A 26,633-nucleotide genomic window follows, 5' to 3' on the forward strand; every position below is an offset into this window, starting at 1 on the left:
ATGGCCACCCAGGAGAAGCCTCTAAATGAGATTTCCTAGTTTGATTATGCTTTGCTGCCAGACCGTCTGCCCTTCTGGGCATAGATGCAGTTCAACTCGCAAAGAAAATAGAAGAGGAGGAGCGGAAAGACCAAGCAAAAATGCAGAAAGGCTTTAACTCAAGAATGCGCAGTGAAGCAAAGAGGTTAAAGTCTTTTGTGACTTCTGAGTCATATAGCTCTTGGACCCCTCAGAAGATGGCAGCTGCTGGGTTTTATTTAAAGGGAGTAATATCTGGGATTCGGTGCTACTGCTGTAGCTTAATCCTCTACAGTATCAGCCTCAAGAGACTCCCCGTAGAAGACCTCAAGAAGTTATATCCAGACTGTGAATTCCTTTTGGGCAAAAGATGTTGGTAACATTGCAAAGTATGATATAACGGTAAAGTATCTGGAGAAAAACTTGAGAGGGGACAAAGTAAGGTACCAAGAAGAAGAGGTCAGACTTGAATCCTTCAAGAACTGGCTGTTTTACACTCAAGGAATATCCCCAAGTGAGCTTTCAGAAGCTGGCTTTGTCTTTACGGGTAACCTGAAATCATTTTCTAAAAGTATTCCTCTGGAGTTTTAAGATCAGGTTCCATATTTCAGTTACTTTTGCAATATTTTGTGAAACTTTCTTCACGAAACGAATAATTTCTTCTAAAAGGACCAGCACCAAGCTGGTTCCTATGAGGCGGAGGTTAAAGATGTCCTAAATGTTCAACTTTTCCAAACTCCTGTACCACTCCATCATCTCTAACGTGAACTACTCCCCCTCCCCTCAGTACCCTTCCTCCCATGTTTGGGTCCCCTAACTCACTCCAACATCTCAAAGAACTCACAAATCGTATAAAGAAAATGACTCACATGGTTGTGGAGGCTGACAAGTCCCAAATTCCAAATTCGTGGGTCAGACGTAGGTTTCTCCTGACCCATGTGGCTGCAGGAGCTGACGAATCCAAACACAGCCTGCTGGCTCATAAGGCTACGGAAGCTGGCACATCAGGTCACATGATAGGCCTCAGGCCCAAGGGGCTGTAGAGGCGGGTGAACTCCAGAATCAGCAGGTCAGACAGCAAGCCTCTGGCTTGAGTCCCAAGAACTGGAGGTCAACTGATCATAAACTGGACATGGGATCCAGATGCAGAGAGAGAGCCCTGTCAGGACACACACGTATATCTTAGATGCAGGCTACATCCCAGGGAAAGGCACAACTTGAGTAAGGGTGGGACTTGGGTCACACCCTCCTAAGACACACCCTATACCAATCCTGCCTCATCAGCATGTAGGGGTCAGGATCTACAACACATAAAATGGAGGACAACCATACAATATTGGTAATCATGGCCTAGCCAAGTTGACACACGATCCCAACCATCACAGGTTCCATATACCTTATTTTCATAGTCCCACTTAATCACCACGTATGTGTCACAAAGGCCATGCTAGGAGGGCCACATTAAGTGATTCATTATGCTGCAGTCATATTAGGTATAAGATCTATTTTATTAAAATTTAACTTTAGAAATTTTGCTTTAGTTTTGCTTTGGGTTTAGTTCAATGTGTTAATTTATCAAGAATATATGCATATTATCAAGGAGCCCTGGTGGTACAAAGATTAAGCACTCAGCTACTTACTGAAAGGTTGGTGATACAAACCCATTCAGCAGCTCCGTGGGGGAAAGACTTGGTGATCTGCACCCATAAATATTACAGCCTAAAAAACCCTATGGGACAGTTCTACTCTGTCAAGTGGGATCGCTATGAGTCAAAATTGACTCAACAGCACCCAACAGCAAAATGCATATTACCAGAAAGTTATTTTTCCTGAAATTTGGGCCTTAGGAAATACTGGCTGCTTTGTTAAGGCCCTAAAAATAAGTCATGAGACCAATCTGACCCCAGTCTCCTTCTCACTCATCCTCCTTCCTCTGCTCCTACATGATCTTTGATTCTCTTAACTGCTATTTGGTATTGGAGGGTTTAGTTTAGTTTTTTTTTTTTCAATCTGAGGGCCAACTCTAATGTGCAAAGCAAGTTGCGTTTCACGAAGTTGCACTTTGAACTGTCCTAGCCACGCCACAGATGTTATGACAGATGTGGATGAGGACTGTAATAACAGCAACGATCATTTACTGAGTTCCTACTTTATGTTAGGCAGGTGATTGAGCACTAATTCTAATCCAACAAATTTGCCCCCCCCAAAGAAAAAAAAACCCTTGCTGTCGAGCAGATTCCAACTCATGGTGACCCTATAGTACAGAGTAGAACTGCCCCCATAGAGTTTCCAAGGAGCAGCTGGTGGATTTGAACTGCTGACCTTTCGGTTAGCAACCGTAGCTCACCAGGAAGGTGAGACTGGTTAGTTTCGTCTTGACCACTATGCCACCAGGGTTTCCTACAGTTTTGATCTTTCTCTATCCAAAACTGGACCACCCCAGAATTTATTCAAGCAGGAATGGTCTCAGTACAATTGTGAAAAGTTTGAATTACATAATTTTAAACAGCTTTTAAAACATTTTTTTATGACTCCCAAATACATTAAGTATGTTTTGTCAAGTGACAGCTTCAGGATCTGCCTTAATAAATGGAAATAATTAGCATGGGGTAGTATAGTGTATGAAAGAAGTTTGAAAATGTAAAAACAATGTTTAAAACATTATTTCAGATGGTTTCATGCACTGTTGAATATATCCCAAACAAAAATGTTTTACTTCAAAAACTCAGTCAGACTTTTTATTATTGCAGTGGTCTTTAGTTCCCTACTAAGAAAATGAAGTGATTAACTTTAATTCTTTTCAATAGTATATTTACTAGTATTTTCTATATGACTTTCTTTGTTTTTACTGAGTACATTGTTCTTTTAACAATTTTTAACCTTTTATTATGGCAAATTGCAAATATATACATAGAGAATATCCTAACAAATATTTATCCATATGGAACTCATACTTCATCCACCTTTTTTTCCCTTTGAAATAAAAATAATAATCAGATTATTATTTTAAAACAAATCTCAAAGAATAATTTCATTTGTGAATATTTTAGTATGTTGTTGTGTGCCATCAAGTTGATTCTGACTCATAGCGACCCTATAAGTCAGAGTAGAACTGCCACATAGGGTTTTCTCGGCTTTTATCTTTAGGGGAGCAGATCGGCAGGTCTTTTCTCCCGTGGAGCAGCTAGTAGGTTCAAACTGCCAATTTTTTGGTCAGCATCAGAGCTCTTAACCATTGCGTCACTGGGGCTCCTGCATATTTTAGTATGAAGCAAATGACTCAGTTTCCTCTGAGGATTTCTTACTTTGAAGAAATTCACACCTGTAATTATAAACATAATTAAAATTTACCCCAATACTATAATAGAAATGTCCTATATCATAGTTGTGTTTGTGGCCATACAATGAATATTTGTTAAAACTTATTGAATTATACACTTAAAATTGGTGAATTTTATTAAAGTTAAATAAAACTGTCAAAAATTTACCCCAAAATTTATTTATGAGAATTACTGCTGTTCTCATATAATTGTTCATTTCTATTAGTGACAACATGTGGTAACTTAAAATGAAATCTTCAGATTATCTTCTCTCTTGAAACAAAACGTAATACAATCAAAGACTGGATATACAGTAGCATAGAAGCTGAAGTTTTTTGCTTGTTCTTTGAATTTTGTTGTTGTTTTTTCTGTTTCTATGTGTAAAATTCTTTCTATGTTTGAAATTCTAAGTCAAGGCAAAGAGAATGATAAGGAATGCCACAAACAATCTGTGATGACTGAATCTAGTTCCTATGGTCCAATGAAAGTTACTGGCAGTAAAGAGAGCTATATAAAAATAATAATAACATGTTTTATCTAATGAACAAAGCACATCACCACACTTAAAACATGGAAATTAATCTATGAATTTTGAATTTTTTAAAGAACATATTGAATATCTTTTTAAAAATTGCATTCCTTTTCCACAAAAGAGAAGCAGCTTTTAAATTAACTTAAAAAAAAAAAAAAAAAACTTCTAATTCAAATTTAAGTTTTCTTTCTAGTGGTGGTATACTAAGGAGTGGACAGGGAGTCAAGAGGCCTGAGTGCTAGTTCCTGCTCTGCTACTAATGGAGATGTGACCACATGGACAAATGGACTTCATTAGATGATCCACGCATTTCTCCAGGATTGCCGTTCCAGCCAGACTCCCCAGTCGTCAAGTATACAAATCCTTCCAGAGATCGCCCTAAATCTGCACATATCCCATGTATCGGGGAGAGAGAAACACACACACACAGACACACAGAGGGTGGGACAGAGAGAGGGAGGGAGACACAGGAAAGAAAAGGGGGAGAAAGTTCTACAAATTAAAAACATTAAGAGACATATCAACTAAATGTAATGCATGGACCTTGTTTGGATCCTGATTCAAATTAACCAGGGGGGCGGGGGGTGGGGAAAGGGGGAGAGAAACAGAAAGAATGAGAATTGTGGACATTTGAACACTGATATTTGGTGACAGTAAGGAATTACTGTTAATCTTCTTCTAGGAGAGACAATGGTACTGTAGCTTTTTTTTTTTTTTCTTAAAGATATTCTTATATTTTAGAATGACATGGGTCTCTGAAAACAGTGACCCTGAGAAGGCCTGTTTTTTCTAGGGTCTAGGTAAATAGTCACAAATCTTTTTTTTTTTTTTTGCATTACTTAAACAGAATTCTAACATTAATGGAAATAAACGTTAAAGGAATGATTCTCCGACAATCCTGCCACTCCATCTAATGAAAGCAGTTTTTTCCACTAACGTCCTTTTTTTGTTCCAGGATCCATAAATGGAGTTTTCATCTTTGTTTTTCATTCTTTAGGTTCATTTTATTTGGTTTCATGGGTGAGTGCTAAATATACCCTCATTCCACCAAATTCCCTGGATATCCCCACCATTGCATTATAACTATTGACATTGCTATTGCTGAGAGCCACAGTTTAAACGTCTTATGTGATAATGACACTGACAGAGAGAATTACTGGAAATGTTAGTTTTATACTTAATTCTTGCCATTAAAATTCTAACAATGTGTTTAAACACCTAGTGCAAATGCTTAATTGCATAGAACTATTTTTATAACTCTTTTCTTTTCTGCATAGCTGTCAATTTCTCCAGAATATGAAGTCCTCTGCAGAAGTGGTTCCATACCTTCAGAGCCATGGTGAACTTTCTGAAATAATGGTAAAGAACAACACCATTTTGTTTATTTTAGCAGCAAGTGATCACGTGATTGAAAACTGATTTTGAACAAGAATTGCTCATCATAAATAAATATGTAAATTCTACAAATATCTATTAAGCACCTGCCATAAACATGTACCGTGTGCTAGGTGCCATCAGGGATACCATGGTAAACAAGAGAGACACCTAGATACCTAACTTCAGGAAATGTGTAGGGAATCCCTTCTACTTTGGGGTGCAGACTTCTTTACATTTAGAGTTAACATCCCAGTTACCTGGATTCCATCTGGGATCTTCTCTTGGAGGGCAGGAAGGCCTGAGTTACTACTTAGCCTTTCTCAGGACTGAGAAGATTTTTATTTTTTTGACAAAAGTAAATGACCAACCAAATTTAAACCCAGATAATAGTTTGACCCTTTAAGTTGAGAAATTCTACATAATTCTGTGAGATATAAGCCACTATCAATTTAGCACACACACACACACACCACCTTATTTTGAGGCTGTGTATTAGGAATGTTTGCCATCCCACAAAAAGAAGACAAAGCAACTTGTTTTTCACTGGATGCATCTTTTATAACTGTGAATTGGAAAATAGAATTGAAGGGGAAAAAATGGGAATATATAAAAATTAATTTTTAAAGAAAAAACATAGCCTTTCTATATCCCAGGTGTATAATATTGAAAACGTAGTTAATAACTAAGGGCAGAGGCTGTGTCTAATGATCTTTGGAGGATCCTTTTTGCCTTAGATGCTACGATTCCAATTACCTGTATAGTATCCACTGCCAGGAACACATATTCTTGCACATTTGCAGACTATTTCTTGTTTTGTATTTGCAATACCCCTCCTTTTGACAAGCATAAGTATTTGAGGGTGGGCTGCATTTAGAAGATGTTTAGCCTCCAAATATAACATGATGCCCTAGCCTCTTATTCAATTTTTTATTTAATAAAGCCTTTTATTTTTCACAGGAAACCACACGTGAAAGCAATCTTGAAGATTCAGTAGCAATTAGTTCTATAGCGCCAGGTAAGAACTGTAAAGTAGCACGTGGAATTTTATATATGTTCAAATATATTTGTATGTAGAGGATTTGAAAAGAGAGAGTATTTGTACTTGTTGGAAGAGCTGCCAGCGGAAGAGCAGTGTTGAAATGCAGTGTTGTACGTGAGAGAAAGTCAGGGTTCTTGTCACATCGCCAGAGCGAATGAAGGACCAAATTGATAGTAGCCAGTGTGTCTTGAATAAAAACCAACTGGTATTTAAAGGGACCATTCAGCAAATTTCTTTGCTGAAATTTTTAAATGGGAAATTATAGGATTCCATGTGCTCATGTGTTCATGTGTTCATGGAAAGTGGGGTACTTTGGGTACATGCTCCCCATACTCTGACTTTGTGGCTAGAACAGTGGACTCATCCCAATCTGGGAGTCATAGAAGCCTGTGAAAGATCCTAATACATCAGTAGTAGAGACAGAATCATGTAGTGAAAAGAGCATGGTATTTGGATTGGGAGAGATGTGACTTTCAGTCTCAGCTGTGCCACTTTGTTTTATCTCCACAGGGACAGCACAGGGGGAAACCCAGTGGTTTCTGGAGGCAAACGGTCTGAGTGAGCGACTAAGAGCAGTTTACACCAGCGCCAGTTTCCACCACATGTCTTTGTTTAGGGTCTCTTCCCATCTAGCTACTGACCAGTTGCTGAGTTGTGATCTGTCCATTTCTTCACAGCACATCAGCAACCACGTGCAGGAGCCCCTCGTGTTGCCTGAGGTATTTGCCAAACTGAACTGTCATGTGTGATGAAGGCGAAGCTGGTAGAGGAAAGACAACCCTTCTGAAGAAAATAGCTCTTCTCCGGGCATTGGATGCTGTCCCCTGTTAAACAGGTTCCACCTGATCTTCTCTCTCTCTCTTACCTCTGCCAGACTGGTCCAGATTGGCCAACATTGTCTGTGACCAACTCCTAGAGACAGAAGGATCTGTTACTGAACTGTGCCTGAGGAGCATCGTCCAGCAGCTACAGAATCAGGTGTTATTCCTTTTGGATGACTACAGAGGAATGTGTTCAATTCCCTGAGTCACAGAAAAACTAAAAAAAAAAAAAACCATTCATCAGAGACCTACTTACTGATTGCTGTCCGTACGAACAGGGCCCAGGACATCTGCTGATACCTAGATAAGATTCTAGAGATCAAAGAGTTTCCCTTCTATGATGCCATCTATATATTATGGAAGCTGTTTTCACACAATATGACCCGTCTGCAAAAGTTTGTGATTCACGTTAGAAAGAACGAAAACTTGCAGAGAATTCAGAAAACTCCCCTCTTTGTGGCAGCGGTCTGTGCTAACTGGTGTCGGTATCCTTTTGACCAGTACTTTGATGATGTGGGGGTTTTCAGTTCCTATATGGAATGCCTTTTCTTAAAGCACAAAACTGAAGCTGAACTTCTCAAAGCGATTGTGTCCTCCTGTGGTGAGCTGGCCTTGAAAGGGTTTTTTTCATCTTGCTTTGAGTTTAGTGATGATGACCACACAGGAGCAGGGGCTGATGAAGATGAAGATCTAACCATATGCTTGATGAGAAAATTCACAGCCCAGAGACTGAGACCAGTCTATCAGTTTTTAAATCCTGTTTTCCAAGAATTTCTTACAGGAGGAGGCTGATTGAACTCCTGGATTTGGAGAGGCAGGAAGATCAAGATTTGGGACTTTATTATTTGAAACAAATTAACTCATCTATTTTATGATGATGATGATGATGGCTATAGGTCTCTATAACAATTTTCTGAACTATGTCTCCAGCCATCCTTCAACAAAGGGAGGGCCAAAAATTGTATCTCATTTGCTTTATCTGGTTGATGATAAACAGTCATTTGAGACTGTATCTGAAAATGATGACTATCTGAAGCACTATCCAGAAATGTCACTGAAAAAAAAAAAAAACTGAAGATGGAGTTAATTAGGAGGTTGTGGCAACTACATCCTCGAGGTTACCTTTCATTGGTTTCAGAATATTTACTGGCATTTGCCCTAAATATTGCTTATCAAAGCAACGCTGCTTCTGCATGTTCTCTATTTATTTTGCGATTTCTTCAAGGGAAAACACTGGTTTTGATGTGCTTGACTTACAGTACTTTTTTGACCACCCAGAAAGCCTGTTATTGTTGAGGAGCATCCAGGTCTTCATAAAAGCAAACAAAAGACCACCCAGAGCAGATCTTTCAGTCCTGGAAACATGTTTGGACAAATCACAGGTGCCAGCTATAGATGAGGACTATGCTTCTGCCTTTGAACCTATGAAAGAATGGGAGCAGAATTTAGCTGAAAAAGAGGAGAACATGATGAGTTTTCAGAATATCCGACTCAGTGCATCACCAGACATCAGCACTGGCTACTGGAACCTTTCTTCAAAGTAGTACAAGATTCCTGTTCTGGAGGGACATGTGACTAATAGTGATGCTATTGACCCGAGGATGCTCAGGTTCTGAGGACAGTCTTCTCAGCTTCGCAGCTTCACAGCACACTGAAATCCATTTTCAAACACAGCAGGGCCTTTATTGAAAGCATCTGCCTGGCTCTTGAGCTATATAAGGCCTCTCTCACCAAGTGTTCCATCAGCCAGTTTGAGCTCAGTGCAGCAGAACAGAAGCTGCTTCTCACCCTGACGCCCCTGGAGTCTCTGGAAGCCTCAAGGATAACCAAGTTAGAAGGTATATCTCGATATATTTTGGATGAGTGTTCTGGTGTCTAATTTTACTTTCTTACTCTTATTTAGTTTTAGGCGGATAAAAGCTTCTGAAGGTATGAGACCATAAATGCTTGCTGGTAGAATAAATTTAAAATAAAATGTCACTGATTTTTTTTTTTTTTTTTTGTCAGTAGCATTTATTAGTAAAAGGCCTAAGTAATAGAATGGTTTTTAAGTAACTCGGGCAAAATTAATAAAATAGTATCTAATGAAAACCCACAATAAACAGACATAAATTACTTATTATTATTAAAAGAATGATCTACATGTGAAATGATGCTTGAAAATTATCCTTCAGTTAGTTAATGATGTAGCTGCCCATTGTTGTTGTTGTTAGGTGCCATCAAATCAGTTCCAACTGATAGTGACCATATGTACAATAGAATGAAACATTGCCCGGTCCTGCGCCATCCTCACAATCATTATGTTTCAGCCAATTGTTGCAACCACTGTGTCAGTCAATCTCATTCAGCATCTTCCTCTTTTTTGCTGACCCTCTGCTTAACCAAGTGTGATGTCCTTCTCCAGGGACTGATCCCTCCTGACAACATGTCCAAAGCATGTGAGACATAGTCTCACCATCCTTGCTTCTAAGGAGCATTCTGGTTGTACTTCTTTTTATCCGTTCTTTTTGCAGTCCATAGTATATTCAATATTGTTCTCCAACACCACAATTCAAAGGTGTCAATTCTTCTTTGGTCTTCTTTATTTATCATCCAGCTTTCACATGCATAGGAGGTGATTGAAAACACCATGGCTTGGATCAGGAGCACCGTAGTCTTCAGGTGACATCTTTGCTTTTCAAAACTTTTAAAGAGGTCTTTTGCAGCAGATTTCCCCAATGCAATGTGTCTTTTGATTTCTTGACTGCTGCTTCCATGGATGTTGATTGTGGATCCAAGTAAAATGAAATCCTTGACAACTTCAATCTTTTCCCCATTTATCATGGTGTTACTTATTGGTCCAGTTGTGAGGATTTTTGTTTTCTTTATGTTGAGGTGTAATCCATACAGAAGGCTGTGGCCTTTGATCTTCATCAATGTTTCAAGTCCTCTTTACTTTCAGCAAGCAAGGTTGTGTCATCTGCATAACGCAGGCTGTGAATAAGTCTTCCTCCAATCCTGATGCCCCATTCTCCTTCATAAAGTCCAGCTTCTGAGATTACAGATTGAATAGGCATGGTGATTCAGCATACAGATTGAATAGGCATGGTGAAATGATACTAGCCTGACACACACCTTTCCTGACTTTAAACCATGCAGTATCCCCTTGTTCTGTTCAAACTGCCTCTTGATCTATGTACAAGTTCCTCATGAGCACAGTTAAGTGTTCCCGAATTCCCATTCTTCACAATGTTATCCATAATTTGTTATGATCCACATAGCTAAATGCCTTAGTATAGTCAATAAAACACAGGTAAACATCTTTCTGGTATTCTCTGCTTTCAGCCAGGATCCATCTGGCATCAGCAATTTCATCTGTGGTTCCATGTTCTCTTCTGAATCTGGCTTGAATTTCTGGCAGTTTCCTGGTGATATACTGCTGCAGACACTTTTGAATGATCTTCAGCAAAATTTTACTTGCATGTGGTATAAATGATATTGTTCGATAATTTCCACATTCAGTGGGCTCAATTCAATTCCTGGAGCCTTGTTTTTCACCCTGGTGGCATAGTAGTTAAGTGCCATGGCTGCTAACCAAGAGGTCGGCAGTTTGAATCCACCAGGCGCTCCTTGGAAACTCTATGTGGCAGTTCTGCTCTGTCCTATAGGGTCGCTATGAGCTGGAATAGACTTGACGGCAGTGGGTTTGGTTTTTGTTTTTCACCAACGCCTTCAATGCAGCTTGGACTTCTTCCTTCAGTAGTACCATTGGTTCCTGCTCATATGGTACCTCCTGAAATGGTTGAACGTTGACCAATTCATTTTGGTATAGTGACTCCGTGTATTCCTTCCATCTTCTTTTGATGCTTCCTGTGTTGTTTAATATTTTCCCCATAGACTCCTTCAGTATTGCAATTTGAAGCTTGAATTTTTTCTTCAGCTCTTTCAGCTTGAGAAATGCAGAGCGTGTTCTTCCCTTTTGGTTTTGCATCTCCAGGTCTTTGCACATGTCATTATAATATTTTACTTTGTCTTCTTGAGCTGCCTTTTGAAATCTTCTGTTCAACTCTTTTACTTCATCATTTCTTCCTTTCGCTTTATCTACTCAATGTTCAACAGCAAGTTTCAGAGTCTCTTCTGACCTCCATTTTTGTCTTTTCTTTCTTTCCTGTCTTTTTAATGACCTCTTCCTTTCTTCATGCATGATGTCCCTGATGTCATTCCACAATTTGTCTGGTCTTTGGTCTTTAGTGTTCAATGTGTCAAATCTATTCTTGAGATGGTCTCCAAATTCAGGTGGGGTACACTCAAGATCCTACTTTGGCTCTCGTAGACTTGTTCTAATTTTCTTCAGTTTCAACTTGAACTTGCATATGAGCAATTGATGGTCTGTTCCACAGTTTTGTTTTCTTTTTTCCCACAGTTGGCCTCTGGCCCTGTTCTGACTGATGATATTGAAATTTTCCATTGTCTCTTTCCACAGATATAGTTGATTTGATTTCCGTGTATTCCATCTGGTGAGGTCCATGTATGTAGTTGCCGTTTATGTTGGTGAAAAAAGGTATGTGCAATGAAGAAGTCGTTTCTCTTGCAAAATTCTATCATGCGATCTCTGGCATTGTTCTATCACCAAGGCCATATTTTCCAACTTCTGATCCTTTTTCTTTGATTCCAGCTTTCACATTCCAATCTCCAGTAATATCAACGCATCCTGATTGCATGTTCGATCAATTTCAGACTGCAGAAGTTGGTAAAAATCTTCAATATCTTCATCTTTGGCCTTAGTGGTTGGTGTGTAAATTTGAATAATAGTCATATTAACTGGTCTGCCTTGTAGGTGCATGGATATCATCCTATCACTGACAGTACTGTACTTCAGGATAGATTTTGAAATATTCTTTTTGATAATGAATGCAACGCCATTCCTCTTCAAGCTGTCATTCTCCGCATAGTAGGCCATATGATTGTCTGATTCAAAATGGCCAATACCAGTCCATTTCAGCTCATTAATGCCTAGGATATCAATGTTTATGCATTCCATTTCATTTTTGATGACTTCCAATTTTCCTAGAGTCATACTCCGTACATTCCATGTTCTGATTATTAACGGCTGTTTATAGGTGTTTCTTTCCCATTTTGAGTCATGCTACATCAGCAAAGGAAGGTCCCGAAAGATTGACTCCATCCAAGTCATTAAGGTCCACTCCACTTTCAGAAGGCAGCTCTTCCCCAGTTGTCTCTCTCTCTCTTTTTAATATTTTTATTGTGCTTTAAGTGAAAGTTTACAAACCAAGTCAGTCTCTCATACAAAAATTTATATATACCTTACTATATACTCCTAGTTGCTCTCCCCCTAATGAGACTGCACACACCTTCTCTCCGCTCTCTATTTTCACGTCCATTCGGCCAGCTTCTGACCCCTTCTGCCCTCTCATCTCCCCTCCAGACAGGAGCTGCCCACATAGTCTCATGTGTTTACTTGATCCAAGAAGCTCACTCCTCACCAGTCCCAGTCGTCTCTTGAGTGCCTTCCAACCTGAGGGGCTCATCTTCCGGCACTATATCAAACAATGTTCCACTGCTATCCATAAGGTTTCACTGGCTAAATCTTTTCAGAAATAGACTGCCAGGTACTTCTTCCTAGTCTGTTTTAGTCTCGAAGCTCAGCTGAAACCTTTCCACCATGGGTGACCCTGCTGCTATTTGAATACTGGTGGCAAAGCTTCCACTATCACAGCAGCATGCAAGCCCCTACAGTAGGACAAACTGACAGACACGTGGGGGATCTGCCCATTAAGTCTGCCTAATTGTTCAGGACCTAGCATGGTGGCTGGCATGTGATACGCATTCCTTCAATATCTCTTTAATTTTTTAAATTTCTGCATGAAAATAATTTCTATATAGTTGGTACCTAGACTTTTGGAAGATTAGTAAAATCTCTGTTACCAAAGCATAATTGAATAGGTGTGTGTGGGGGTGGGGGATTAAGTCTGCAATTATTTTGAGATTATCAATACTATAGTATTGTAAGTATTGGTACTACTTCTAATAATAGTATCAATTCAGCCATTACTATTGACAAACACTATGGTGAGATTTATATACATTATGTCACTTAATTCTTTCAAAAAGTGTATATGAAATAGAAACAGTTTTTATCCTGCTATTTCCAAAACATATTCCAGTCTTAGACCTGGTTTTCTTAAAATAATGATAAATTCTAAATTATTTGAGCCCAGGTCACTGGTGATTTACTGTATGTGGTGCAGTGGGTTTCTCTTATGTGGCTTTTCTGGCTCTGGGTTTGTAATTCTCCCAGAATGATCAGTCAGGATGAAATCTGCCAGAGAATTGGTCAGTTTGCTATCCACCTAAGCAGTCTTGCAAGGGTTGGTTGGTTTGTTATCTGCCTAAGTGGTATGCAACCCACCCAAGAGAATTGGTTGGTTTACAGTTTGCCTAAGGGACTGGTCAGTTTATGAAAGCCACACCTTGAAATTAACAAGGAGTTTTCCAATATAACCAGCCAATCCCCCAGAGCTTTGGGGGGGGACTTCTTGATCAACAAGAGCCTGGAGCCTGTCCAACTTGGTGTCGCTGCACTGAGAACCTCCTAGATCTGAGTGAAAGGGTTGTACTGAGCTGGTAACACTGAGCTGATAACATTAAAGAGAAATGGCAGCAAGCACAGCATAGCTGAGCAGCAGAGAAACGGAGACAGCGGTGCCAACAGCATGAACCAGTGAACCAGCAGATAGCTCCAGTGGGCAAGCTGGCTCACAGAGCAGAGCTGAGCACCTCTGGGCAAGAGTTGCCAAGAGAGTTAGAGGCCTGTAACGGAAAAGCAGCCACAGTCTGGGCGCGTGCAGGTGCATGACCAAGCAGAGAATGCAGCAGAGTGGGGGCCGAGCCGGCCTGCCTTTGGGGACAGATGCACCGGCTGTGCTGAGAGCTGTAACCCTGAGGCCAAGAGGCCTGTCCAGAGGGGGCCTAGAGGAGGCCTGTCTTGAGGGTGCCAAAAGGTATTCCCACAGAGTCTTGGGCATATACACCGTACAGCAGTTGCCCGTATAACAGTTTTGCCTCAAGAGTTGTAATGCCAGTCCAAGCCTGGCACTGGCCCAGGGTTGTCCTGAAGCTGCTGGTTGCAAGCTGGACCAGTAAGCACAGGGAGCCAGAGCCAGCCAAGAAAAGCCAGAGAGAGAGAGAGGGAACAAACACAGTCTGCTGCACCTGACTACAGCAGACAACACACCAGCTGAGCAAGAGAGAAACCTGCTGACCCCTGATCCACAGCGTACCTGATCAGTGACACAGAAATGGACAAAGGTAACTTGGGAAGGGTGAGCAGGTCCCCTTTTAGACATAAGAAGATTCTTCTCCTATGATGCTAAGTGGGGTACTCATGGGAGTGGGGGGGACCAGTTCACCTCAAATCTGTTCCTGTTACTTTTTGCTTTCCGTAAGTGATTTGTTCTTGTTGTTTACTTTCTATAAGTAATAATAGCTTCCAATTGCCAACACTTTGTAAAGTGTCTGTGTGTGTGTGACCCAATCAAATTGGATAGTAGAGGCCTTATCCTAGCAGCCTCATGATTGCTTGGGATTTAGAGGTACAACATGTGTGTACACATACAAGCACACAGCTTACTGTATTAACAGAAGGGGAACTTCTGGCATCAGGGACAGCTTCGGCCCTTAGAGGTAAAACTACCCTGTACCCTATGGCTACAACCTAGTCAATCTAAGTCATACCCCCAACTCCCACAAGTTACACTAAAGCTTTACAGGTAAACAGGAGGATGAAAATATGTGATACACTGCTATCAAACATGGCAAATTGTACCGATGTTTAAAATGATTTCCTATAAGGAGGGGGAGATCATGACGGAAGAAACAAGAATTTTAGCTAGACTTCTTTGGATATACCTTGTTTGGTAAATTTTACTTTGGAGCCATGAAAATTTTTAATAATTATTTAACAAAATTAAATTTATAATGCAAAAAAATAAATAAATAAAATGAAACAAATGAATCAGAATGCATAGCCAGGTGGTGGTATAACCACATAGGAAGAAACTATTCCAAATGACTTTAAAATATGATAGTTATACTGTAGATTCTTCATAGAATAAATCTTAAGGATTTCAAAAATTTAAAAAGTAACTTTTTCAATATCATGTATATTTTTAATAGACTTTTTTTTTTAGAACAGTTTTGGGCTTACAGAAAAATTGTGCAGAAAGTACAGAGAGCTCCTGTATACCCTTCTCTCCTCTGCACAGTTTCTCCTATTGTTGTTGCTGTTAGGTGCCATCAAATTTGTTCTAACTCATAGCAACCCTATTATCTTAGTAATCTAGTGCTGCTGTAACAGAAATACCACAAGTGGATGGTTTTAACAAAGAAAACTATTCTCTCACAGTCTAGGAGGCTAGAAGTCCGAATTCAGGGTGCCAGCTCCAGAGGCAGGCTTTATCTCTGTTGGCTCTGGAGGAAAATCTTCCCTGGTTGAGGAGCTTCTCAGTACAGGGACCCAGGGTCCAAGGACGTACTATTCTCCTGGCTCTTGTTTCTTAGTGGTATGACGTCCCCGTTTCTCTGCTCACTTCTCTCTTTTATATCTCAAAAGAGATTAATTTAAAACACAGCCTAATCTTGTAGATTGAGTCCTGCCTCATTAATATGACTGCCACTAATCCCACTTCATTAACATCATAGAGGTAGGATTTACAACACATAGGAAAATCACATCAGATGACAAAATGGTGGACAATCACACAATACTGGGAATCATGGACTAGCCAAGTTGACACACATTTTTTAGGCGGACACAATTCAATCCATAACACCTATGTACAACAAGAGAAAACGCTGCCCGGACCTGCACCATCCTCACAATAGTAGGTATGTTTGAGTCCACTGTTGCAGCCACTGTATCAATCCATCTCTTTGAGAGTCTTCCTCTTTTTCCTGACCCTGTACTTTACCAAGTGTGATGTCCTTCTCCAAAGGTTGAACTCTCCTGATAATATGCCCAAAGTAAGCAAGACTAAGTCTTACCATCTTCACTTCCAGGGAGCATTCTGGCTGTACTTCCAACAGAGATTTGTTCTTTCTTCTAGTAGTCTATGGTACATTCAGTATTCTTCGCCAACATCATAATTCAAATGCATCGATTCTTCTTCAGTCTTCCTCTTTGATAGTCCAGCTTTTGCATGCATATGAGGCTACTGAAAATACCATGGCTTGGGTCAGGCGCACCTTAGTCATCAAAGTGGCATTTTTGATTTTTACACTTTAAAGAGGTCTTTTGCAGCAAATTCGCCCAGTGCAGTATGTCGTCATTTGATTTCTTGACTGCTGCTTCCATTGGCATTGATTGTTGATATGAGTAAAATGAAATTCTTGAGAACTTCAATCTTTTCTCTGTTTATCTTGATGTTGCTTATTGGTCCAGTTGTGGGGATTTCTGTTTTCTTTGTGTTGAGGTGTAATCCATACTGAAAGCTGTAGTCTTTGATCTTCTTCAGTTAGTGCTTCAAGTCCTCTTCGCTTTCAGCAAGCAAGGTTGTGTCATCTGCATATCATGGGTTGTTAATGAGTCTTTCTCCAATCCTGATGCCCTGTTCTTCTTCATATAGTCTAGCTTCTCAGATTATTTGTTCAGTATGCAAATTGAATAAGTATGGTGAAAGGATACAGTCCTGATGCACACATTTTCTGATTTTAAACCAGGCAGTATCCCCTTGTTCTGTTCAAACAACTGCCTCTTGGTCTATGTACAGGTTCTGTATGAGCACAATTAAGTGTTCCAGAATTCCCAAAATGTTATTGATAATTTGTTATGATCCACACAGTTGAGTTCCTTTGTTCAGTCAATAAAACACAGGTAAACATGTTTCTGGTGTTCTCTGATTTGGGCCAATATCCATCTGACATCGGCAATGATATCCTTTGTTTCACATCCTCTTCTGAATACAGCTTGAATTTTTGATAGTTCCTTGTTGATATATGCCTGCATCCCTTTTTTAAATTATCTTCAGCAAAATTTTGCTTGCATGTGATATTAATGATATTGTTCTATAATTCCTGCATTCTGTCGAATCACCTTTCTTTGGAATGGGCACAAATATGGGTCAGTTGCAGACCCCAAATTCTCGTAAAAATACCAGACCTAATGGCCTGACTGAGACTAGAAGGACCCCGGTGGTGATGGACCCCAGACCTTCTGTTGGCCCAGGACAGGAACCATTCCCGAAGCCAACTCTTCAGACATGGGTTGGACTGGACAATGGGTTGGAGAGTGATGCTGGTGAGGAGTGAGCTTCTTGGATCAGGTGGACACTTGAGACTATGTTGGCATCTCCTGCCTGGAGGGGAGATGAGAGGGTAAAGGGGGTTAGAAGCTGACGAAATGGACACGAAAAGAGAGAGTGGAGGGAGAGAGCAGACTGTCTCATTAAAAAGTAATTGGGAGTATGTAACAAGGTGTACATAAGTTTTTATGTGAGAGACTGACTTGATTTGTAAACTTTCATTTAAAGCACAATAAAATTATTAAAAAAAAAATATGGGTCTGTTGGACTATTAACTGTCTTTGAAATTTCTTGGCATAGTCAAGTGAGAGCTTCCAGCATTACATCCATTTGTTGAAGCATCTCAATTGGTATTCTGTCAATTCCTGAAACCTTGTTTTTCACCAATGCTTTTCAGTGCAGCTTGGACTTCTTCCTTAAGTACTATCGATTCTTGACCATATGCTACCTCTTGAAATGGTTGAATGTTGACCAATTCTTTTTGGTACAATGATTATGTGTATTCCTTCCATCTTCTTTTGATGCTTCCTGCGTCATTCAATATTTTGCCCATAGAATTCTTCAATATTGCAACTTGAGGCTTGAATTTTTTCTTCAGTTCTTTCACCTTGAAAAATGTTGAGCATGTTCTTCCCTTCTGGTTTTCTAACTCCGGGTCTTTGCACATTTCATTATAATACTTTGTCCCTTCTTGAGCTGCTCTTTAAAACCTTCCGTTCAGCTCTTTTACGTTATCATTTCTTCTGTTCACTTTAGCTACTCTACATTCTTTCAGAGTCTCTTCTGACATCCATTTTGGTATTTTCTTTCCTGTCTTTGTAATGACTTTTTGCTTTCTTCATGTATGATGGCCTTGATGTTATCCCACAATTCTTTTGATCTTAGGCCATTTGTGTTCAGTATGTCAAAGTTGTTCTTGTGATTATCTCTAAATTCAGGCAGGCTATATTCAAGGTCATATGTTGATGCTTGTGGACTTGCTTTAATTTTCTTTAGCTTCAATTTGAACTTGCATATGAGCAGTTGATGGTCTGTTCCACAGTTGACCCTGGGCCTGTTCTGACTGATAATATTGAGCTTCTCCATCATCTCTTTCCACAAATGTAGTTGATTTGATTCCTGTGTATTCCATCTGGCTAGGTCCATGTATAGTTGTATCTTATCATTAATATCTTGTATTAGTGTGGTACATTTGTTATGATTGATGAACCAATATTGATACATTATTATTAATTAAAATCACAGTTTAAATTAGGGTTCATTTTGTGTTATACAGTCCTCTGAGATTTGACAAATGCATAATGTCATGCATCTACAATTACAGTGTGATGAAGACTAGTTTCACTGCCCTTTGAATGTCCTGTACTTCACCTGTTCATCCCTCCCCTTTTCCCCTGACCAGATGACAAACACTGATCTTTTTACTCTATAGTTGTGCATTTTCCAGAATATCATGTAGTTGGACTCATACATCATGGAGCTTTTCAGACTGACTTCTTTCACTTAGCAATATGCATTTAAGGTTCCTCCATGTCTTTTCTTGGTTTGATAGCTCATTTCTTTTTATCACTGAATAATACTCCTTTGTATGGATATACCACCATTTGTTTATCCATTCACCTATAGAAGGATGTTTTGGTTACTTCTAATTTTTGGTAATTGTGAGTGAAGCTGCTATAAACATTGGTGTGCAAGTTTATATGTGGACATGTGTTTTCAACTCATTTGGGTAAATACCTAGGAACATGATTGTTGGATTGTATGATAATCCTATGCTTAGCTTTGTAAGAAATTGCCAGACTGTCTTCTAGAGTGGCTATACCATTTTGCATTCCCACCAGCAATGAATGAGAGTTCCCGTTACTCTATATCCTCGCCAACATTTGGTGTTGTCAAGTATCATATTTTTCATTGTACTGTTCATATCATTATTCTGACACCATTTGGGGTGTAACGTGGATGGAGGAAATGAGTAATAAAGGGATATGCTAATTCTATCATCTCCAATGACCTTGAAAACTAGGACACTTGATGTGGGAAAAGGGACATACAAAGATAGTTAAGTAACACCCTCTAATTCTGAATTTGAATTGGAAATATCGGTATAAATCATGAGATATTTATCTTTAAATATAAATATATGTATTTCTTATCTCTGTTCACTGAAAATATGCCTAAAATCAATACCTAAAAGTATCAATAAGCATCCTAGTGCTGTCTTCAAATAGCCATTCTCCATTAAGAGATATTAAGGCTTTGTGGAGAGATGGTTGATTTAAAGTCTAGGGCAGGAAATGATTAGCATGAGCTTAGAACATTTTGTTTTAACAGAAAGCAAGGAAGTATAAAAGATTACTAGGGTTGTATCAAAAGGACTCACTCATCAGCCAAGTTGAAGAGGGTCCTACTGGCCTAAGACAGAACTATCTAAACAATAATAATGATAATAACTGTAAGTAAATATTCATGTACCACATACCATATGCAAAAATTATTTTGAGATGGATCATAGACTAAATATAAATGCTGAAACTATAAAGCTTCTAGAAGAAAACACAGAAGAATATCTTCATGATTTGTGGATAGGCCAAGATTTCTTGGATGGGACACAAAAGTCACTAATCATAAAAGAAAAATGGATAAATTGGATTTCATCAAAATTCAAATTTCCACTTTGCAAAAGATACCATGAAAAAAATGAAGCTAAGCAAAAGAACCTAGACTTAAAAAATACATCCTGTGTGATTCCATTTATAAGTCCATGACAAGCAAAACTAAGCCTGGTGCTAGAAATCAAAGTGATTGAATGGGCAGGGCAAGATTGACTAGAAAGAGACAGGTGGGAACTTTCGGATGATGGGAAATTCATTCTCTTGACTTGAATGTTGGTTTCATGGGCGTACACATTTGTCAAAACTCATTGAACTGTACATTTATGAATGCTAACCTATTGCCGTAGAGTCGATTCCAACTCATAGTGACCCTGTAGGACAGAGCAAAGCTGCCCCATAGGGTTTCCAAGGAGCAGCCAGTGGATTCGAACAGCCAACATTTAGGTTAGCAGTCGAGCTCTTAACCACCACACCACCATTATTCCTCCATACAACTGAGAGAAAAAAAAAAAAAAAAAGAGAAATCTCTATGTGTATTTTTATCACAGCACTTGGTACATTCCATAATTATCTATCTGCAAGTCTATCTTCCTGGCTAGACTGTGAGCAGCTTGCAAGGCAAAGCCAGTGTCTTATTTATTTTTGTGAGTTAAGAGAGTAGCACAAACTTTCCATATAATAAAAAAACCAAAAAACCAAACCCAGTGCCGTCGAGTCGATTCTGACTCATAGTGACCCTATAGGACAGAGTAGAACTGCCCCATAGAGTTTCCAAGGAGTGCCTGGGGGATTCCAACTGCTGACCTTTTGGTCAGCAGCCGTAGCACTTAACCACTATGCCACCAGGGTTTCCTTCCATATAAAAAAAATATATATATATAATAAAAAAGAAAAAAAATTTTTTTTTTTAAATAGGTATCAATAAATGCTGCAAAAAAGTGTCTTCATATATGAAGTTCTGAATATATTTTATGGTAAATGGAAGGTTTTCCTTTTAAAATATGAAAACAGCTTTATGAATTAAAGTGACAGCTTAAAAATTATTTATCTAGAATGCTTTAGATTAATGATGGGAAACTGCTGCTTTCCAGACCAAATCTTTCCTAATTTGGACAAGTTCCTGTGCCTGAAAGAACTGTCTGTGAAACTCAATGACAAGCTAAATGTTTTTTCAATCATTCCTGAAGAATTCCAAAATTTCCACACTATGGAGAAATTACTGATCCAAATTTCAGCTGAATGTGATTCTCCCAAACTAGTTAAGAATGGCGCTTTGATTTACATGAGTACAGCTACTTGACCTATAATTTATTTACAAGTTAAAGCCTCTGTGGATTTGAGGCTGTAGTCTGCATGGTACATTATGGAAATAGCACTCTTTCTCATTAAGGAAACAGATATTTGTAATTATAGAAGTGTGAGACTTCAGAAATAAAGGACTTTCTAGTAATCAACAGTGTGCTGTGCTAAGAAGGGGTCAAAGGTTATGAGAGTGGTGGCTTGTGAGGCTGAGGGCTGTGAGGCAGATGTTGAAATCACTGAGCACAGCAGCATGAAGCAGGTTGGAAAAAGGTTGGAAAGGAAGGCTGCTGAAGGCATTGAGGAGTGAGGGGAATGTCCTGGGGGCCTGTAGCAGCTTCAATCTTAAAGAGGAAATGGAGCTACAGTAGGCGGTCTGGACTTCAGTGCAGGAGAGGTTGGTCAGGGGAAGTTGGAGGAATGGTTGTCTGGAGGCAGCAATGCCTTTGGAGAGGAAGAGGAACGGCCTGCATGCTACATGGGGCCTAGGGTCTCCTGGGCTGCGCATGACTTTGAGGCTATAGGTTACCATTGTTGTGGGAACAAAATAGCACAAAGAGAGTAGATTTTTTTGTCTCTTCTGATAGCCTACACTTTAGGTTCTCTCAGTAACTTCGAAGAACTGATCCTTCCTACTGGGGATGGGATTTATCAAGCGGGTAAGCTGATCATCCAGCAATGACAGCAGCTTCGATGTCTCTGAGTTCTCTCATTTTTCCAGACTTTGAATGATGACAGCGTGATGGAAACTGGTGAGTTATCCTTAAATTAAAGCATTTCAGCTTGCTTGTCGGTGGTGTTATCCAAGCTTTCTACTACAGATGCTGAGGTCTACAAAATGTCTACTAAAAAACATATTCCCTTTAAAACATTTTTCAACTCAGTTCGTTTTCTCTGTCGTATTGTTCCCTCTAGTGCCCATCTGTAGATTTAGGTTCATTCTGGTAAGATTTGGAAGTGCAATATGGCTTCCCGTTTGAGGTTATACAAGACCTCAAGCCTGTGTTCTTGACATCCACCTAATGTTTCAGTTAGTGGGCCACATATCCTCCAAACACTCATTACAGAAATTTTTTTTTTTAAAGTTCAAGATTAATATACGTAAAGTGCACAAATCATAAGGGTACAACACAACTAGTTTTCAGGTGAACATACATTTGTAACAATCACCCAGATTAGAAGACAGAACATTACCAACAGCTCAGAAGCTTCCCCGTGTGTCCCCTCTCTGACACTGCTTTCCCAAGGTGGCCATTATATTGCTTCTTAGCATCATAGATCGCTTCTGCCTGCTTTAAAACTTTATGTAATGGAATCCTACACAGTATGTACTCTTTTGTGTCTGGCTTTTTTTTTTTTTTTTGCTCAACATTATATTTGTGATATTCATTCATATTGATTTATGTAGCTATAGTCCATTGATTTTCATTGCTATATATCATTTCACTCTATGATGATATATACTCCAATTTACTTATCTTTTGATGGACCTTTGGGTTATTTCCAATATTTGGCTACTATTAATAATGCTGATATGAACATTCTTATACATGAATTTTGGTGCCTGTATGGAGATATTTCTAGGGGTGGAATTTCTGAGTCATATGGTATACACGTTGCTGTCGAGTCGATTCTGACTCATAGAGGCCCTATAGGACAGAGTATAACTGCCCCCACAGGGTTTCCAAGGAGCGGTTGGTAGCTTCGACCTTTTGGTTAGCAGCCATAGCTCTTAACAACTGTGGTTTTTTTTCACTTGTCTAAAGTTTCCCATAATATAGTTTTATGATCTTTTTAAAGATCTGTAGTAATATCTCCCTTTTTTAATTCTTGATAATATTCATACTTTTTCTCTTTTTCCTTGATTGGTTTATACATTAGTTTTTTTTTTTTTCCCCCAAAAAACCAACTTTTGGCTTTGTTTTCTCTACTGTCCATGTTTTCATTCATTTCAGCTCTTACCTCTATTATTTCCTTCTACTTTCCTTGGATATAATTTGTTCTTTTTTCCTAACTTCTTGAGATGGATAGTTAGATCACTGACTTTGGCTTTAGCTGCCTCTCAAATGTTTTATATGTTACATTTCATTCTCAGTTAAAAATATTTTCTGTCATTGCTTTGACACATCAGTTATTTAGAAATGCACTGCTTAATTTCCACATATTTGGGGATTGTCTAATTATCTTTTTGCTAATGATTTTCAGCTTTCTTTCACTGTTCTCATAGAACATAGACTGTATAATTTTTGAAATTTGTTGAGATTTGTATTACGGCCCAACATATGGTCAATCTTAATGTTCCATTTGTACTCAAATGTGTTTTCTGCAGTCAAATCAAGTGTGTTAAAGGTATTGTTTGAATCTTCCATAACTTTACTGATTTTTTTGGGGGGGGTCTGCTTGTTCTATCAGTAATTGGGAAAAATATGTTAAAATCTCTCATTATGATTGCTGATTTGTCTTCCTTTTAGTTATAATTTTGCTTTATATATTTTGAAGCTAAGTACATTCAAATTTAGAATTGTTAGATCTTCCTGGTAGATTGATCCCCTTATCTCTAGTGATGCTTCTTGCCTTAAAGGGTTACTTTGTCATATACTAACGTAGCCACAGCAGTGTTCTTTTGCTATTCGCATCTTATGTCTTTTTCCTTCCTTTTACTTCAGTCTATGTCCTTATATTTAAGGTATGTCTCTTGGAAAGAACATATAGTTAGGTTTTTTAAAATCCATTCTGTTAATCTTTTAGTTCTAATTGCAGTATTAATCTGTTTATATTTATTTAATGATATAAATTTGTATCTTTTTTATTTGCTATGTTTCCCATTTATACTTTTTCTCTCCTTTCTTGCCTTCATTATTCTATTTTTTCCCATCTGTTAGCTTATTAGTTATACATTCTTAAACTATTTTTTAGTGGCATCCTCGAGACTACAACTTGCATCTTTCAGTTATTAGATACTAATATAAATTAGTACTTTTACCACATCATGAATAAGGACTTCAGAACATTTTAACTGCATTTACCTCCATCTAGACCTTTTTGTTGTTCCTGTCATTTAATTCTGCATAAATTTAAATCCAACAAGACGTTATCATTGTTTCATACAATTATTTAGATATACCACATATTTACTGTTTTCTGTTGCTCCTTAGTCTCTTCTGCATTTCCATTCATCAGGAATCATTCATTCCACCTGAAAAACTGCTTTAGCATTTCCTTTTGTGTGGGTCTGCTGAAATTCTCACTTTTTGTCTGAAAATGTCTTTTCTTTTGCCTTCATTATAGAAATATATTTTCAGTGAATACAGAATTCTATTTTGGCACTTTTTTTTTTTTTGAATTAATTTTTATTAAGCTTCAAGTGAACATTTACCATTCCAGTCTGTCACATGTAGGTTTACATACATCTTACTCCCTTCTCTCACTTGCTCTCCCCCTATTGTGTCAGCCCTTTCAGTCTCTCGTTTCGTGCCAATTTTGCCATCTTCCCTCTCTATCTTCCCATCCCCCCTCCAGTCAAGAGATGCCAACACACTCTCCAGTGTCCACCTGATTTAATTAGCTCACTCTTCATCAGCATCTCTCCCCCCCCACTGACCAGTCCTTTTACGTGTTTTTTTTTCACGTTTCTAATTTCCATCATTTATTTTGTTTAGTTGGCAGTCAACCTTTGTTGGTCCTTTGAAGATGTCTTTTTCTCCCCCTGAACCCCGCCCTGTGGCCTTTAGATTTTTGCTTTGCTTTTTTTTTTTTTTAACTAGTTTTAGTATAATCTGCCTGGGTGGGGTTCGCTTTGTATTTATTCTGCATGGCGTTTTTAGAATCTGTGGCTTAATGTCTTTTTATCCATCTTGGGAAGTTCTTGACCAATATGCATACAGCTTCTGTCCAATTCTTTTTCATTCTTTTTCTCCTTTCCTTCTGCATATAGCAGAAAGACTCAAGCTATATAGGATATATTTAAGGAGATTTTTAAAATATTATACTGGGTATTTCCTATATTCAGTGGTGGTGGTGGCGGAGGTTGGACAGGAGATTGGTTGAAATAACCTAGTCTGCCATTATTGATACAGATGTACTTATGATTCTAATTTCATAAATATTTTGTTTTCATAGCCAAGGTAGCAATCAGTGGAGGTTTCCAGAAACTTGAGAACCTAAATCTTTCAATCAATAACAAGATTACAGAGGAAGGATATAGAAATTTCTTTCAAGAACTTGGTAACCTGCCCGACTTGCAAGAATTGAGTTATCTCAAGGCATTTCACAGAGTGTATCAAAGCTCAGGCCTCAACAGTCAAGTCTTTGGGTCAGTGTGTGTCACGGCTGCCACGCTTGACCAAGTTTAACATGTTCAGCTGGCTCCTGGATGCAGAAGACATCACATTGCTTAATGCCATGAAAAAAAGACACCCTCAATCTAAATACTTAACTATTCACTGGAAATGGGTACTGCCATTCTCCCCAATCATTCAGAAATAGAAGATTCAGCTAAAAACTGCTGAATCAAGAAGTTTTTTCTGTCAACAGTTCCAAAAACTTGTCTGAAAACATTTCAATAAGTATTACATACAGACAAAATTAATGAAATGTGTAAGGCATGTGATTAAAAAAAAAAAAAAAACCCTGCATACTCAATCACTCAGCTTAATAGATCATTACCAGTACCTCTAAAGTTTCTGAATCATCCTCCCCGAGTAAAGATTAGCCCTTCAATGAAGTTTATGTAGCTAACCCTCCATTATTCAGGGTCAAGTATCAGGTTTCCAGGTTAACTATGGTAAAGACAGTAACAAAGTCGCCGAGGAGGGGTCGGGGAGAGGTGCACTGACCTATCTCAAAGGAACAATGTGGAAGAAGTGCTCAAGTTATACATGAGATGACTGACTTAAGGAGCGAATTAGTTTCACATACAGATGAATGAACAGCTGACTTGAACACGCGGTCCAGACGAACCTTCTGTGGACTAAGAGACATTTCTTAGTCCTTTTAAGACTAGTCATATATTTAATATACACATACACTAGACTTTACTTACACTTTCCCTTTATCTGATGCCAATGTGAAAAAGAAATAGGGCTTAGGGAAAAACGCCTTTTTCCAGAAGCTTTTGAGTCAACATTTATTACACACTAAAACCTGTGAAAGCCGTAATCTGTATAAGGTGAAAACCTGTCAGAGAAGGAAAACTAAAATATTTTCCACTAAAAGGACAGAAGAGTGGTTAAGACTGCACCCTGTCAAAGGTGGAAAATTTGCGAGATCAGGAAACACAAGGTGGTCCCATCAAGTTCAAGCTGTCAGTTTCACTGTA

The 26,633-nt window shown here is 38.7% G+C and overlaps 1 protein-coding gene across 1 annotated transcript; it reads left to right on the forward strand.

Annotated features, from left to right (window-relative positions):
- NAIP (NLR family apoptosis inhibitory protein) lies at positions 1-25,946 on the forward strand. The gene is given in 20 exon segments (XM_064279692.1): positions 1-61; positions 64-383; positions 385-602; positions 5,148-5,229; positions 6,205-6,262; positions 6,797-7,022; positions 7,024-7,094; positions 7,097-7,169; positions 7,171-7,327; positions 7,330-7,888; positions 7,891-7,973; positions 7,976-8,161; positions 8,164-8,347; positions 8,350-8,712; positions 8,715-8,945; positions 11,570-11,601; positions 19,737-19,857; positions 21,904-22,068; positions 25,436-25,569; positions 25,571-25,946. Coding segments are annotated over 20 exon segments (3,555 nt in total). The 3' UTR covers positions 25,802-25,946.
- Positions 25,947-26,633: the final 687 nt, after the last annotated feature.

Source organism: Loxodonta africana, chromosome 2 (genome assembly GCF_030014295.1).
Source record: "Loxodonta africana isolate mLoxAfr1 chromosome 2, mLoxAfr1.hap2, whole genome shotgun sequence".
Taxonomy (NCBI): Eukaryota; Metazoa; Chordata; class Mammalia; order Proboscidea; family Elephantidae; genus Loxodonta; species Loxodonta africana.